This window comes from Neovison vison, chromosome 4 (assembly GCF_020171115.1).
Source record: "Neovison vison isolate M4711 chromosome 4, ASM_NN_V1, whole genome shotgun sequence".
Classification (NCBI taxonomy): domain Eukaryota; kingdom Metazoa; phylum Chordata; class Mammalia; order Carnivora; family Mustelidae; genus Neogale; species Neogale vison.
In genome coordinates this window covers 86,653,686-86,671,655 of record NC_058094.1, presented here as the reverse complement: position 1 = coordinate 86,671,655, position 17,970 = coordinate 86,653,686, and the positions used below count along the sequence as shown (strand labels likewise).

Sequence of the window (17,970 nt, the reverse complement as noted above, 5' to 3'; positions counted from 1 at the left end):
ATCACTTATATTGATAAAGAATTACATTTCAATTTACTTAGTCTGCATCAAGTTGAGAAAAGATACTCTCCTTATTACATGTGATGTATTTTTCCTAGAGAAAGGCACTGAAAGAGACCATGCCAATGCAGGAAGACAGGCACAAAAACCAGGTTTTGAATTTAGGCTCCCCGATGACACAGAAAGCATACTTAGAGCTTTTCTATAACTCATAGCATGGTGTAGAGTTGTGTAGTCCCAGTGGCTAGCGAGTTTAGAATTAAAAGACTCAATGTCTCAGTAGAGCAACATACAAAACAGAGCTCAGGACTTACAATCAGAAAGAAACACAACCATCTCATCTTTCAAAAAAGTAAGCTACAAATTGTAAAGCTTGAATGAGGTGAGGCAAGGGAAAAAAGTACTCTAAGAAGCAAGTTGATCTCTCTCTACCATACTGTGACAATAACCTAAATGTAAGAACTTATATAAACGTTCAAAAAATCACTCCTAATTTCAGCATAAAGACTGTCCACAAAGACAAGTAAGGAAAGAATCTAGATAATTATCAAAGGCAGAAAAAAGGTATCTACCTTTCACAGTCAACCTCCCAATATACACACCCTAAGCCTGCATGAAACCCCATTTATTTTAGAAGAATGGGGTATCATACATACTGCCTCAAAATTTCCTTCTTCACAAGTGTATCAGGAACATGTTCCTCAAGATGTTAGGAAACACCACCAACTTACTTAATCACAGAATAGTTTTTCACTTTATGAATATACTATAATGTTTATAATTTATAAATTGTTTCTAATTTTGATTATTATGTTTTCAGCATTCTTTTTATACATTATTATCAAATTGTTCTCTGTATATAGTAGCAAAAAGTTGGAAAGAATTATCCAACAGCAGAGGACAAATATAAATATGACTTAAATATAATTTTATCAGTTATACTGCCATTACAAATTAATCATGCAGCTCTCAATGCACTATCAGGAAAACATATCCAACACAACGGAAAAATCATAAAGTCACAGAAATTATGAATATTCCTTGAGAAGAAATGAAATGAAAGGAGGTAAGGTGGGAGAGAAAGGAGAGAGTAAGGAACACAGAAAGAGAGGGGGAGGTCTAGGAGCAATGCTACAAAAATGGTGATTCTTTTTTTTCATTAATGGTAGGATTTCAGAAGATTTTAACAGTCTTCTTTGTACCCTTCTGCATTTTTTTGAATTCTATGCTGCTATCCTATAATGTTTATAAGAACTTTATAGAAATCTATGAAAAATTTCTTTCCCTCAGAAAAAAATTTTTTAAATTTACATACAATATTCAAAATAATATTGGAAAAGAAAGAAGCTGGAAGATATCCACCACTTAATTTCAACACTTAACATAAAGCTAGAATAGCCAAGACAGTGAGGTACTGATATAAGGACAGATGAATGGAACAAAATAGAGAGTCCCACCAAATAAACCTATCAATTGCTTTTTTGAAAAAGTTACAGAGGTAAGTCACTGGGGAAAGAAGAGTCTTTACGACAAATGATGCTCACAGCTAAATTAGGAGAGAAAAATCAACTTCCAACCCTTACTTTATACTGTACACAAAAACCAATTCAAAATGGACTACAGACTATAAAACTGTTAACTCTAAGACTTCTTGAAGAAAACTAGAAGAAAATCTCTATAACCATGAGATAGGCAAAAATTTCTTAGCACATGGAAAGGAAAACAGGTTGGAAAACTGGTAAACTGGACTTAAACTTTAAAACATCTGCTCTTTCAAAGATGCTGCTAAGAAAATATCTGCTTTTTCAAAGATGCCATAGAAGACAAATTATTTGCAATATTTTTAGAAAAAGACTTGTATCCCAATGATGTAAAGAACCCTCACAACTCATTTATAAAAAGATATACAACCTAATTTTAAAATAAGCAAAATATCTGAATGAACCTCACAAAATATAAGGCTACTAAATATAGGAAAAGAGATCATTATCAACAGTCACCATGGAAATTCAAATTATAACCACAGTAAGGTAACATCATACACCCATGAGAGAGATAAAATTAAAAAGACCAACAATACCTTGTGTTGATGAAGATATGGGCTGACAGAAACTCCCATGCAATGCTAGTGGGAATTAAACTGGTGCAACCAGCTTGAAAAGAGTTCAGCAGTTTCTTATAGTTTAATATGTATCTATCATATGACCCAGAAATTATACTTCTAGGCTTTTACCCAAGAGAAGTGAAAGCATATGTCCACACACACTTCATCACAATGTTCTTAACTATTTTAATTAAAATAGCCCCAAGTTGGAAACAACCCAAATGTCTATAAACATTCTGTGTATATCCCTGTTCAGATAGTCTTCATGGAATAGTTTGTAAATTTAACTCCATTTAACTACTACAAACTTTTGGTGAATCTTGAAGAGTTTTCCAACAAAAACAACTCAACCAGCCTAACTCCGTAACACCTGGCCTAAACAGCAGGTACTTCTAGATACCTTTGAATGCTCAGACCCACACGTACATTCCCTCTAGCATTCTCAATTCTACAATCACATCCTAACTAGATGGAAAATACACAAGGGCAAATGGATTCTTCTTTTTCTTGAAGGTGGATCACAAACATCTTAATATGACAGCGGGCCCTCACCTCTCAGGAGATGTTTCCTCACCCCCAACGTGGCTGCATCTGGCTCCAAAATCCCTGACTCCCCAGCCTTCCTTCCTTCTACCTCATCATTGCCATATCTCATGCCCGTTAGATTCCCTCAGTCTTGGCTCTGTGGCTATGATCAGATCTGATATCTTCCTACCTTTCTTTTAATCCTGATGCCACCCATGTGGCTGATTAATAATCAAGCTTTTTATAGTTTAAATACTACAGAAGCTAATAGATCAACCTCTATTCATTTTTCAAATGTGCAGGCACAAAACTGAAATTTAATTATTTGCATGGAAAAAAAACTTTTAAATAGAAGTTGAATACCTGTTTCAGAAAAGATTCCAGAGCTGAATGTGCAGCTTTTTTCAATTCTACATTTGTATGGCTACACCATTTTGACAATACTTCAAATAAAGAAACGTAGTTGTCCAGGAGGCAGGTGCTAAACTGAGATGCATGCAGGGTAAATAAGCATAAGCCAGCTGAAATTGCAAAACCATAATATTTAAAATAGAACAACAGAAAGCAAAATAAAAAACTAAGAAAGCTTTAAGTATATATAAAAACTAAAACTGTTCATGAAGATCCACTATCATTATACTATAATAACTTAAGGATCTTGATCAGAGTTCTAACACCACCAATCTTCATTTGAATCAATGGGCCAAGCTTTGCACAGTGGTAGTATCGTAGCCAATGAGGTTTATCTGAGGCACGATTATTAATAATTAAATCGACAGGCCAATGTCCCCCAAAACAAAGTTCAAGAGTAGGATCAGGGTTTATTTAGATAAGTCAGCATCAAACACTCTGGATCCCATAAAAGATGCTCTAAAGTAATTTTTTTAAAATCATGTATTCTAAGTGTGACCATCTAACCAGTTTGCACTCTAAAAACAAAGTCTCCAAGAGCCTCCCTGTAAGTAACTGTACATGAAACATCAGAGACAATATCATGCATAGGCTCACTCACAGTTTAAGCAAAAGTTTACTCAAGACATTAATTTAAAAATCTGAAATATTCCATCTTGTTAAATATACAATCTTACCTAAGGGTACCGCATATCTCTTCAGATCAATCTATTTAAAAAAAAAATTACCATCAGTGTTCAACAATTTCAAGTCTCAGCAATGAAAGAATTAGAGTAATATTAATCCCACCTGGGGACGGATTGCCTTTAGTGCAAAATCAAAAATCTCCCTTGAAGTCTGGGGATCTGGGAAAAAAACAAAAAGAAGCCTCCATTACAAATCCCAACAGTATCGTCTGACAAACCTCACAAATGCTTTACAACAAACAACTTTATTTCATACAGCTCAAATGCAGGAATCACATCTTCTATTATTCATTTCAGCTGATGAGTTGCAAGCTGTGACTGCTGCAGTTATTACCATAGTAAAGTAAGAAGAGAATGTGTAACAAGGACATGAGTTTCAATTCCACCTCGTCACTTACAAGTTCTATTAGGTAATCTCTCAGGGCTTCGATTTTCTTATCTATAAAAAGAGACACTATATAGCCTCTTTGAGAATTGTATGGAGGATTATATAAGGCCAAGCACATGATCATTATCCTTACGCTGCCAGGCTTTTATTTAGCACATAGTATACCAAATTACAAACATGAATAAAATATGATCTTTGACCTTAGTGAACTTGTCACCTAAAGATAAAACCACTATCCAAGTATATCCCAAGACTCTTATCCTGACCTACAGACATCACTATTATTTAACTGTCTCCCACCAGTATTCACTGCAGCTGTCCAGAAATCAAGCTTTACTCATCACTAACTTCTCTACCCTTGTTAACAGTGACTTGCAAACAGCAAAGGCTCAAAAATTGTTTACTTTGGGGCACCTGGGTGGCTCAGTGGGTTAAGCCGCTGCCTTCAGCTCGGGTCATGATCTCAGGGTCCTGGGATCGAGCCCCACATCGGACTCTCTACTCAGCGGGGAGCTTGCTTCCTCCTCTCTCTCTGCCTGCCTCTCTGCCTGCTTGTGATCTCTGTCTGTCAAATAAATAAATAAATAATCAAAAGAAAAAAAAATTGTTTACTTTAATCTAAAGGACCGATATATTTAAAAACTGAGCCCAACTGGGAAAGAAGATAGAGGGAAAAGGGGTCAGAGGTCAGCATGTCTGTAGAATAATGCCATAAAAGAGATAACTTAAAAGCTCCTTGTATCTAATATAAGAAGAGATTTCTCTTGGCTATTAGTATTCAGACAGGCTTTAAAGACAACGGCAGCATTGAGCTGGGCCTAAAGAAATGGGAACAAATTTTTTAAAAAGGTCATTCTAATACTAATAGAAAGTGACCATGTAGATACAGGTGTACAGACTCAAGGGCATGAGGTACTTGCCAGCACACAGCTGGTTTAGAATGGGTGGACTCAGGTGAACACAGTGAGGTGCAGGAATGCAAGGGCCTGAGCTCTCAGTAGTGGGAATGGACACTGCCTCCGTGACCTTTGCCAGGCTCTGCCTTCCACTGTCTGCTATGTCCATCTCTGCTTTCTAGTTGACCATCTCGAGGAGCATGCTCTTGTATTTACTTTTTTATTGTGGTAAAATATATAATAGTATTTACCATGTTAACCATGTATAAGTGTACAGTTCGGTGGGGTTAAATACATATACATTGTTGTGTACTCACCACCATTCTCTCTACCCAAAACATTTTCATCATCTCCTACAGAAAGGCTGTACCCATTAAACATTAATTCCCCTGACCCCTAGCCCCTGGCAACCTTGATTCTACTTTCTGAACCTATAAACTTCCCTGTTCCTGCTACCTCATTCAGTATTTATACCTTTGTGACTGGCTTGCCACACTTAGCATAATGTCCTCTAATCTGCATAGGACAATATTTCCTTCCTTTTTTTAAGGCTGAGTAATATTCTGCTGAATGATATACTAACTTGTTTATCCGTTCAACTGCTGATGGACACTTAGGTTATTACTCCCTTTTAACTATTATAGATAATATTGCTAGGAACATAAGTGTACAGATTTTGTTATTTACTTCTAAAAACCATCTCTTATCACCTTGTCTCCCTTCAGCTATACATGTCTTTGGTTTCCTCTGTTAAGATTTCTCTAAAGGGTTTTCTACAGATAGCCTCCACTTCCTCCCTTCCATTCCACCTTGTCTTCGCTCTACTAAGCCCTTAATCTGCTCTGTCCAGCTTGTCTTCTAACACTCAAATGAACCTTCGTGGACCTACACTTCAGTTGGGGCCACTCTGGTTGGTGGCTTTGCACTGAGACTCTACCCAGAGTAAAGCACATTACATCCTTGCCCCTCTCTCTGCACCTGCTCCCCAGCTAAACTTGCTCACACTCACAGTTTCACATATTACCTCTATGCTGAAGACTTCCAAACTTGTATCTTAAAGTCTAGTTTCTCCTGCAAGACCCAGTCTCACATATACAACTGTACCCCTAACATCTAAGCTGAGATATTCTACAGAATCTATGGCTAAACATGTCCAAAACAAAAGCCAGGTTTTGCCTGAAACCTGCCCCATCCAACTTAAATACCACTGCACCACACTCAAGAGCAAAGTTTCTCAATCCTATACCAAAACAAATCTTACATCCAATAGCAGTCAGGTAGACCTCTGCAGAACATCAACTAGCCCAAACCTATTCATTAGAGAAAAAATACGGTTTCTCATTCCATTAGGAATAAAATTCCAGCTTGGAATGCCCTCACACACTGACCCCATATCCTGCGCAATCTCTCCCTAGGCACTCTGTGTGCCACTGTGCTCTAGACACGCCAGTTCTCTCAAACCCTTCTGACCACTGTGTGCTGGCTAGGCTTGAGGCCTGGGTACTTACTGGTCCCTTTAACTAGCATACTCTTCTGTGCTCTTTCCCAGCTGTCTCCTTGCCATCCTACAGGCCTCCTTAGGTTCTTGTTGCCTCCTCACAAAGAACTAGGAGGCTACATACATCCTCTACCTCTCCACACTCTGATATTCCTTTCACTGTACCCAACCTGTTTGCATCACTGAACCCTGAAATCTGTAATACCTTGTTCATCTATTTATTGTGTTTCCTCTACTAAATTGAGTTCATGACGATAGGAATCTGATGATTCTGATCAATGAATCTAACACCTAATTCATCATTCTTTAGATAGAGGGCATCTAAGAAACACATACTCTATGAATGAAAACATTAGTATTAGTTTTTAGTGCTCAATGTCACAGGATTATGGGATGACAGAAAAACTATCAAAAAGTTTTACCAATTTTTGGTTATATAATTTACTACTGCTGTTGTAACTATCACAAAGTAGGTGGCTTAAAAAATATAAATTTGTTACTATCAAGTTCTGGAGATGAGAAATCTGAAATGGGTCTCACTGAGGTAAAATCAGGGTGTCAGTTATCATATGATCTCACCGATACGTGGAATTTGAGAAAGGATCATAGGGGAAGAAGGGGAAAAAATGAAATGGGATGAAATCAGAGAGGGAGACAAACCATAAGACACTGTTAATCTCAGCAAACTAAGGGTTGCTGGAGTGGAGAGCAGTGGGAGGGATAGGCTGATGGGACATTGGGGAGAGTATGTGCTATGCTGAGTGCTGTGAATTGTGTAAGACTGATGAATCATGGATCCGTACCCCTGAAACAAATAATACACTATATGTTAAAAAAAAGGGGGCGGGTGTCAGCAGGGCTGTGTTCCTTTTCCACAGGCTTCAGGGGATTAGAATGAGGACATCACTAGGAGCCATTACTCTGCTACCACATCAGTTTTGTGACTTTGGGCAAGTAATGTCTTAGTTCTAGTTTCTTAATCTAGAAACATAGATATTATTACCCATCTTAGAGAGCTATTACTGGAATTTGCCTTGCAACTATTCTAGAATAGTCTTTAGCACATGGTAAATGAGCAAAAAGTGCAGTTATTTTTCGTAGGCTATACGTGTTCACTGAGTATCAATTAATACCAAACGCAAATACAAAGACAAATCAACAACATCACCTGCCAGCAGGTGCAAGTGACAGAAATAAACATAAAACCTGCTAAATTAAAAATACATCGTAGGAAGTGCTGTAACAGAACACAGAAGGCAGAGGAAGTGATCTCAGAGAAATCATTAAAGTTTCAAATGGGTGTTCTGTGAGCAAGAACCTGATGAAATGGGAAGCTGGTAACAGAATACGGGACAGATGAGAGAGAAAACAAGAGACGAAAAATCACATAGAGCTACTATAACATCCTTGGTAAGCAATAGAGGGATGAGTAAAAATATTAGGTTGAAACATGAAATTGCTGTTTTTGTAGGTCAAAAATCATTGGATGGGCACCTGGGTGGCTCAGTGGGTTATAGCCTCTGCCTTCAGCTCAGGTCATGATCCCAGAGTCCTGGGATCAAGCCTCGCATCAGGCGCTCTGCTCGGCGGGAGCCTACTTCTCTCTCTCTCTCTCTGCCTGCCTCCCTACTTGTGATCTCTGTCAAATAAATATATAAAATCTTTTAAAAAAAAAATCAATGGATGTTGGAATATAAAAATACTGGATATTCATATTTCGTAAGTTTCAACTTAACTAAAGCAAACACACAGGAAGTAGAAAAACTTGGCAATTACTTGCATAGAAATGGTAAGAAATAGCAAATAGAGAATTTTTCGCCATTTAAAGAATATTTTAGGGTTAAAAGCTTTCATTGCTTTTTAAAAAGAAATGAATTTCATAATGCATACAATGCCATCCTAGCTAGACTATCCTCTAAAACTTTAATTTTGAGATATTACAAGGAAACATTATAAGTATAAAGAAAAGCATATTAAACTTTAAAATTCATAGGCAAGAATCTGTATCCTAAGAATTACAAAATGTTGATGGAAGAAATCAAAGAACAAATAAATCAACCTAAATAAACCTAAATAAATGGAGATAAACTGTGTTTATGGATTGGAAAATTTAGCATAGCAAAGATGTCGGTTCTCTCCTGATTAATATACAGGTGTAATGCATGGACTATCAAAATTCAAGGAAGTGTTTTGTAAACACAAACTTATTCTAGAATATACAAGGAAAAGGATAGCACTTGAATGATTTCATGGGGCACCTAGGTGGCTCAGTCAGTAAAGCCTCTGCCTTTGGCTCAGGTCATGATCCTGGGGTCCTGGGATTGAGCCCCAGTCAGGCTCCCTGCTCAAGGGGTGGTCCACTTCTCCCTCTGCCTCTCCTTTTCCCCCTGCCCCCACCGGATGTGCTCCCTCTCTCTTGCTCTCTCTACCAAATAAATAAATATTTTTTAAAAATAAGTAAATAAATTATTTCAACAGCAGTTCTTTTGGGGACTTTTTTTTTTTTTAAAGATTTTATTTATTTATTTGACAGAGAGAGATCACAAGTAGGCAGAGAGGCAGGCAGAGTGAGAGGGAAGCAGGCTCCCTGCTGAGCAGAGAGCACAATGTAGGGCTCGATCCCAGGACTCTGGGACCACGACCTGAGCCGAGAGCAAAGGCTTTAACCCACTGAGCCACCCAGGCGTCCCTAGAATTACAGTTTTTGAACTAAGAAGAAAATCAACTGAAGTCAAACAATACCTTCTTCCATGGATTTGGTGAAGTTACACAAGAGTGAAGACAAGCCCTTCAGACACCCTGCCAGAACAGGCAGTTTGGGCTCTCTTATTGCTGATGTCATCTTTAAAAAAAAAAAAAAAAAGAGAGAGAGAGAGTTTTAAAGAAGTTCTTGTTAAAGGCAAAAAACACAAGCAAATCATTGGGAGCACAGGAGCATACAGTTTGCCATACCTGGGTCTTAAGTTCACCCAGAAAAGCCCGGAACAGTTTTTCTGAATTATTTATCATTTCACTAGGATGAACTTCACCTAATACTCCCAGAAGCTCATATATTTTTTCCAAAACTGAAAAATAAATTTTAGATAAAACCAAAAATTACATTTAAATAAACAAAAATGTATGAACAAAATTAGAGAATATTTAGTTCAAAAGTAATTTCATAGTAAGACATAGAAAATATCTAGTTTTATATACCAGAATCTTTCCTGATAAATTTTATGCCAATCTACTATCATAAACTAAGTAACATTTGATATGTATTGTGAGTTTTCTTTTCTTTTCTTTTCTTTTGTGAGCTTTCTACTTTAAGAAATCAATTCATGGGGCACCTGGCTGGCTCAATCAGTAGAGCCAGCAACTCTTAATCTCAGGGTCATGGATTCACACTGGGTGTGGAGCCTACTTAAAATAAAATAAAATAAATCATTTCATAAAGATTAAACTTGCAGAAGTATTCACATGTTTTTGTCTATTTCCGTTTGGGTTTGTTTTCAGCAAAAAGGATTCATCTGTAAAACATATAAATGCTTTAGTAGAGAAAAACATTAAGTTTTACACTAATTTTTGAAAGTCATTTGTTAAAATATTTAAAAATAACATTTGAATGCATCTCACCTGTATCCTGTACTTTTGTTTTCAATGCGAGTTCTCCATAGAATTTGCTAAATAACTCTCCAATTCTAAATTCATCCATGAGTCTAGAACTTCTTAAAATCCGAAGTAACTAAAATAATACAAACTAGCATTGTCTAAACAAGAAAAGAATGACAAGGCTTCCTCTTCTGCACTGTTTCTATACAACAAAGATCCAGAATCATGTGTCTCTAAGAGATTTCCTTGGCCTCTTGTCACTCCTATCTAGCCTGATTATTTGGGAGGTGGAGGCTGAGGCAGGTGGTAGAAGACAGGGGATACCAAGGGAAAGTGGCTGTAGACTTAAGTTTACCTTCCCAAGAAACCAATAATATGACTAGAACCATTCTCTCCGAGGCACTTAAGACAAGGAATAACAAACTAAATGAATTCTAAAATAAAGATGCAATAAAAGAGATGCATCTGAAAGATAAAACAGGTGAGCGTGAACACCGAAGAAGCACTTAAATACAACATACAGACAGGCCCATTTTCATGGTATGGTTTAGGAAAGAACTCAAAGCTACAATGATGTGGATCCTGGCAACTCTTAGAAGCCTTAGTTTTTAAGAGTCAGGGTAATGATTTTTCCTCTTAATTCCCCTCACAACTCAAAATCCTTCCTCTGCTACCCAGAATAGACTGAGAGCAAAAGACCACGGTATTAACAGGTGATGATCAGAAAATCTTGTCCATATATCAGAGTGACTAAAGCTTAGTCTCCCAACATCTCTCACTCAAAACATAACTTAAAACTCTTAATTTTCTGCTTTTTAAGATATATGCTTAATATGAAATACATGTACTTAGAAATAATAAAATTACCTTAATAAGAAGATCTAGGGCTGGGATTTTACATTTAGCAGCTTTATCCTTTGTGTAAACACTGGTACAAGTATTCTAGGTTTTAAAAGGAGAGATACCAAAATCATCAGTAACATCTTAGTTCTTCACAAGAGCTAAAAATCCATCCCTGAGAGGAGCAATACCTATATATAACCTACTACAATTTAGTATTCAGCTGTTAAAAGTATAATATTAAGACTGTGGACTCTGAAAAACAATCTGAGGGTTTTTGGGGGGTGGGGTAGGAGGCTGGGTGAGCCTGATGGTGGGTATTATGAAGGGCACATATTGCATGGAACACTGAGTGTGGTGCATAAACACTGAATTCTGGAACACTGAAAAGAAATTTTAAAAAAATAAATTAAAATTTTTTAAAAATTTAAAAAAGGAAAGTATAATATTAGAATATATAAACACACAGATTAAAAATTACTGAAGATATTTATGTAGTATGTTACGGTAATAATATCAATAATAATCACAAAACACAAAGTAAAGAGACAGTGAGCAGGATTAAAAACAAAAACAGTTATGCCTCCTTGCACACTTTCCATAGCACTTTTTGCCATATATCAAGAAAGCAAGCATGAAAAAATTTAAAAAGGTAACTAAAGCAATTCAAAGAAGAATGGTTGAGACTCTACAGAATAGCTCAGTCTAGAAAGAGGCCTCGTGGCTCCAAGTTTTGGGTGAAGATTCTTAACTACTAAGTCTTTTATTTTTTTTTAATTTATTTATTTATTTTATTTGCAGCATAATGGTATTCATTATTTTTGCACCACACCCAGTGTTCCATGCAATTCATGCCCCCTCTAATACCCACCACCAGGTTCCCCCAATCTCCTACCCCCCGCCCCTTCAAAACCCTCAGATTATTTTTCAGAGTCCATAGTCTCTCATGGTTCACCTCCCCTTCCAATTTCCCTCAACTCCCTTCTCCTCTCTAACTCCCCTTGTCCTCCATGCTATTTGTTATGCTCCACAAATAAGTGAAACCATATCATAATTTACTCTCTCTGCTTGACTTATTTCACTCAGCATAATCTCTTCCAGTCCCCTCCTCTCAATTGATGCAGAAAAAGCATTTGACAAAATCCAGCATCCGTTCCTGATTAAAACGCTTCAAAGTATAGGGATAGAGGGAACATTCCTCAACGTCACAAAAATCTATCTATGAAAGACCCACAGCAAATATCATCCTCAATGGGAAAAAGTTTGCAGCCTTCCCGTTGCGATCAGGAACAAGACAAGGATGCCCACTTTCACCACTCTTGTTCAACATAGTATTAGAAGGCCTAGCAACAGCAATCAGACAACAAAGAGAAATAAAAGGTATCCAAATTGGCAATGAAGAAGTCAAACTCTCTCTCTTCACAGATGACATGATTCTTTATATGGAAAACCCAAAAGACTCCACCCCCAAACTACCAGAACTCATACAGCAACTCAATAACGTGGCAGGATACAAAATCAATGTACAGAAATCAGTGGCTTTCTTATACACTAACAATGAAAACACAGAAAGGGAAATTAGAGAATCAATTCCATTTACTATAGCACCAAGAACTGTAAGATACCTGGGAATAAACCTAACCAAAGAGGTAAAGGACCTGTACTCGAGGAACTACAGAACACTCATGAAAGAAATTGAAGAAGACACAAATAGATGGAAGACCATTCCAAGCTCTTGGATCAGAAGAATAAACATTGTTAAAATGTCTATACTGCCTAGAGCAACCTATACTTTTAATGCCATTCCGATCAAAATTACACCAGTATTTTTCAAATAGATGGAGCAAATAATCCAGAAATTTGTATGGAACCAGAAGAGACCCCGAATCACTAAGGAAATGTTGAAAAACAAAAATAAAACTGGGGGCATCATGTTACCTGATTTCAAGCTTTACTACAAAGCTGTGATCACCAAGACAGCATGGTACTGGCATAAAAACAGACACACAGACCAGTGGAACAGAGTAGAGAGCCCAGATATGGACCCTCAACTCTACAGTCAAATAATCTTCGACAAAACAGGAAAAAATATACAGTGGAAAAAAGACAGTCTCTTCAATAAATGGTGCTGGGAAAACTGGACAGCTATATGTAGAAGAATGAAACTCGACCATTCTCTTACACCGTACACAAAGATAAACTCAAAATGGATAAAAGACAGGAATCCATCAGAATCCTAGAGAACATAGGCAGTAATCTCTTTGATATCAGCCACAGCAACTTCTTTCAAGATATGTCTCCAAAAGCAAAGGGAACAAAAGCGAAAATAAACTTTTGGGACTTCATCAAAATCAAAAGCCTCTGCGCAGCAAAGGAAATAGTCAAGAAAACAAAGAGGCGACCCACGGAATGGGAGAAGATATTTGCAAATGACAGTACAGACAAAAGGCTGATATCCAGGATCTATAAAGAACTTCTCAAACTCAACACACAAAAACAGATCATATCAAAAAATGGGCAGAAGATATGAACAGACACTTCTCCCATGAAGACATACAAATGGCTATCACACAAATGAAAAAATGTTCATCATCACTTGTCATCAGGGAGATTCAAATTAAAGCCACATTGAGATATCACTTCACACCAGTTAGAATGGCCAAAATTAGCAAGAGAGGAAACAACATGTGTTGGAGAGTATGTGGAGAAAGGGGAACCCTCTTCCACTGTTGGTGGCAATGCAAGTTGGTGCAGCCACTTTGGAGAATAGTGTGGCGATTCCTTAAGAAATTAAAAATAGAGCTTCCCTATGACTCTGCAATTGCACTACTGGGTATTTACCCCAACGATACAGATGTAGTGAAAAGAAGGGCCCTCTGTACCCCAATGTTTATAGCAGCAATGGCCACGGTCGCCAAACTGTGGAAAGAACCAAGACGCCCTTCAACGGACGAATGGATAAGGAAGATGTGGTCCATAAACACTCTAAGTCTTATTTTTAAGCTTAGCAAGATTAAAAATACCTACCTCAAAGAGGTTTAGTAAAATTAAGAAAGAAACTGTATCATGAAAAAACTGTAAAATATGAAGCGCTCTACAAATGCTAGTTACTCCTACTGTTGAAGCAATTTTTAAAAATACAGTTGACTCTTAAAGAGCACAGGCTGGAACTGTACAAGTCTACTTATATCCACCGTACCCAGATTTTTTTCGATACAGTAAGGTACTGTAAATGTATTTTCTCCTATGATTTCCTGAATAACATTTTCTTCTCTAGCTGACCCAACTATAAAAATAAAATCCATAATGCACAGAACAGACAAGACATGTGCTAATCAACTATTTATGTTTATCAGTAAAGCTTCCAGTCAGTAGTAGGCTACGGACAGTTAACTTTCTGGGCAGTCATAAGTCAATTACATGGATTTTCAACTGCATGCAGCAAGTCAATGCCTCTAACCCCCTGTTGCTCAATATTCAACTGTGTTAGAATTCCAAACCAGAAAGGCTAGAAATCAATAGAAGATAAAATTAAAATCTATTCAAAAAAGATTGATGATTATTACATCATATATTAAGGCTAATCGTAATCAATAAAATAACTTCTTATAAATTACACCAGAGTGAATATATACTTCTTCATCAAATCTTAGCATCCAAGAACTAGAAGTAATTTGGGGCCAATAAAAACAACTTAACTTATGCCACTTGTTGAAAGCAAAACAAGTCTGAGAAAGAACTACTTAAATTATTATTACTAGTTCCACAGTAAATTATGAGGACACCTGGGGAAGACAAATGGAAAGAGAACAGGAGGCACAAGAAAGGCAAACTTCCAACTGCTGCCAAAGGGCACATAGGAAGGACATGAAATAAGAATCTTATCCTGCAGAATTCTTTAACATTGTTTATTAGTGTTTTGAAACTTCCCCACAATTCAAAAAACCCAAGTTATTACGACTTTTTACAAAAGACATTATTTATCCTATGTGCAAAAAGTTATCAAAGTAGCTTTTGACAAGGGCCTTACTTTATTAAATCTGAAAAGAACAACCTACTTCATTATTAGCCCACAATCAAGCACAAATAAATAAAACTCCTTGATGAGAAAGGAGAAATAAAATATAAACCCAAGTTTAACTTATAACATAAGTTAAAATCAATGTCGGTATATAATGAGATACGTTTTTTTCTCCTTACCTTAATTTCTAGAGAATAAGGTGTGATCTTCTGGCCAATTTTTTCTAAGAAAATACATAAAAATTTTAAGACTTCTTCTCTACAATCACGAAACTGTAACAAAAGAAATAAACACAGTAAATATGGGCAAGAAGAGTCACTCCAACATAAAGGAGTATACAAGAAAAGGAAAACAAAATCTTCAACTTACTTCATCAATGCTAAGTGACTTCCGAACAAACACAAGCAAACCAAAATCTTTGGAAAAAATTAAGGAAGTCTGTAATGCTGGACAAAAAAAAAAAAAAAGGTTAGACAGCTACTAAGAAGCACTCCATAAACCCACCCTAAATGGGCTGCATGTTTCTCAATTCAGCCTTTTAAGCAATTAAACACTAACTTAAGGCTTCTGCATTTAAACAAGGAAAACAGGAAACTATAGGTGATATTCCACTGGGATGACGCAGGCAGAATAATGGCCCCAAAGATACCTGAGCCCAAATCCCAATATCACACCTGTAGATACACTAACTTTACATGGAAAAAGGACATTAAGGCTGCAAATGGAATTAAGGTTACTAATCAGTTGATTAAGAAAAAGGGGGGGACAGGGGTGCCTGGGTGGCTCAGTGGGTTAAAGCTTCTGCCTTCAGCTCAGGTCTTGATCCCAGGATCCTAGGATGGAGCCCCGCATCCATCTGGCTCTCTGCTCAGCGGGGAGCCTGTTTCCTCCTCTCTCTTCAGCCTGCCTCTCTGCCTCCTTGTGATCTCTATCTGTCAAATAAATAAATAAAATCTTAAAAAAAAAAAAAAAAAGAAAGAAAGAAAAAGGGGGAATTATCCTGGATTATACATGGGTCCAATATAATCACATGGGCCCTTACCAGTGGAGGAGAGAGTAAGAAAAATGGAAAGAGAACAGGAGAGAAGAGAGATTTCAAGCACAGGAGTTACTAGATTCATAGCTGCTGGCTTTGAAGACAGAGGTCATGACTCAAGAAACGTGGGTGGCTCCTACAGGCAAGGAACATCACGAAGGAAAAGGGACTTTAGTCCTATAATTTGCAAAGAACAGAATTCTGCCAACCTGAATGAAAAAGGAAATGGATTCTACATGAGATCCTTTAGAAAGTGAAGTGACCTGCCAGAAGCCTTGGTTTTAGTTTGGTGAGACCCCTGTTGGGCTTCTCACTACAGAACTGCAAGATTATTAAATCTATGTTGTTTTAAACTACTACGCTTGTGGTATTTGTTACTGCAGCAATAGAAAACTAATACATTCCTCTATAATCTTCCACCTGAGAAAACATATACTAAACATTCAGAATAAACTTGGAGCTACTTTATAAACGAGTTTACTAAAGGAACAAAAAAGGAATTCTAACTTAGAAACTCTGAGACTAAGGGTGCTTCGGTGGCTCACTCGGTTAAGCATGGGACTCAATTTTGTCTGAGGTCATGATTTTATGGTTTGTGAGATGGAACCAGAACTGGGGCTCCAAGCTCAGCAGGGAATCTACTGGAGATATTCTCTCTCTTTCTCTGCCCCTCCCCCTCTCTAAAAACAAAACAAGGGGCGCCTGGGTGGCTCGGTGGGTTGAAGCTTCTGCCTTCGGCTCGGGTCATGATCCCAGGGTCCTGGGATCGAGCCCCGCGTCGGGCTCTGGGCTCCATAGGGAGCTTGCTTCCTCCTCTCTCTCTCTGCCTGCCTCTCTGCCTATGTGATCTCTGTCTGTCAAATAAATAAGTAAAATCTTAAGGAAAAAAAGAAAAGAAAAGAAATAAAAATAAAAACAAAACAACCTTGAGACCAGAAGGCATTTACATGTTAGTTTTTTAAAAAATTTATTTCCCCATTAGTAATATATCCTTGACAATATATATATAGATACTAGACAGCACTAGAAGTTTTCATGCAATGATATATTTTAAAAGTGCTGAAAAGAGGCATTTTTACTACAAAGTAGCTCAAGATTCTCATTCAGGGACTGCTTAAAAAAAAGTTAAAAGAACTGCAGGGCTATAAGTTACATGCTTCTCAGAAGTGGGAAAAGGTACTGGAGGATTTAGGCGCTTTCTAAAAAGGTGAAAGAAAATACTTTCCTTTTCCCTCTGCCTCCTTTGCATAGCAATGATTGCCAAATTGCGAAATTTTTCGCCAACATTACTTTTAAAGCATCTTTACTCTGCTAAGAAAACATGTAGCATGACAAAACACTTTTTATACACAACCACGGAAATTCCGACAATCCAGATCAAACGACTGGACTTTTTCAAAACACTGTTAGATAAACCCGCTAGGAGAGAAAACTCTACGCTCTTAGGCCCCTGCAAAACACGGAAACAAACCCCAAACGCGCACGCGCATCGGTATCCTCCTCGGCGCGTCTGGGACAGTACCCACCCAGCACCGCCGGGCCGGAGCTCAGCACGCACTCCTGTCCCAGGCCCCGGATCAGCTGATAACTGGCCATCGCCGCACTGCAGCGGTCCCCGGCAGACAAAGACTCCTGCAGCTGCAGTAGGGAGCCCCGCACGTCTGACGCGGAGTCAGCCATGACGGCCAAACCCAGCACTGCGCGTGAGCACACCCCGTTCGGGTCCCGAAATGCCGTGGGGCTCGGAGGCGGGGCTCGCGGGTTGGGGGCGGGGTTCTCAGGGCAGGGGCGGTGCTCGCAGTGGCGGGAAACTTCGGGGAGACCCTGAAAGGAGGGGTCTTCTCTGTAGGAAAAGCCTCTTAGATGTTAGTTAAGATAGTGGCAGGACAATGAGTGTGTTACATACATACAATACACTGGGCATGCATACATGGAAGCTTAGAAACAGGAATCTAGCAGTTTGACCTCCGGAAA

The 17,970-nt window shown here is 37.9% G+C and overlaps 1 protein-coding gene and 1 pseudogene across 4 annotated transcripts in view; one reads left to right on the top strand and one right to left on the bottom strand.

Annotated features, from left to right (window-relative positions):
- The window catches only part of PRKDC (protein kinase, DNA-activated, catalytic subunit), a 241,144-nt gene extending 223,431 nt beyond the window's left edge, over window positions 1–17,713 (bottom strand). For 3 of the 4 annotated variants that reach the window (XM_044245625.1, XM_044245626.1, XM_044245629.1), the window contains exons 1-10: window positions 17,523–17,713; window positions 15,330–15,406; window positions 15,140–15,232; window positions 10,967–11,041; window positions 10,124–10,232; window positions 9,461–9,573; window positions 9,251–9,350; window positions 3,830–3,885; window positions 3,718–3,748; window positions 2,993–3,150 (exon numbers count right to left, since the gene is read on the bottom strand). In XM_044245625.1, the coding sequence (XP_044101560.1) occupies window positions 2,993–3,150; window positions 3,718–3,748; window positions 3,830–3,885; window positions 9,251–9,350; window positions 9,461–9,573; window positions 10,124–10,232; window positions 10,967–11,041; window positions 15,140–15,232; window positions 15,330–15,406; window positions 17,523–17,676 (966 nt within the window). In that variant the 5' untranslated portion in view covers window positions 17,677–17,713. Of the gene's footprint in view, window positions 1–2,992; window positions 3,151–3,717; window positions 3,749–3,829; window positions 3,886–9,250; window positions 9,351–9,460; window positions 9,574–10,123; window positions 10,233–10,966; window positions 11,042–15,139; window positions 15,233–15,329; window positions 15,407–17,522 lie in introns of those variants that run through there. The other variant, XM_044245628.1, reaches the window with a different exon arrangement.
- Window positions 3,336–3,539, top strand: LOC122905694 (annotated as a pseudogene).
- Window positions 17,714–17,970: the final 257 nt, after the last annotated feature.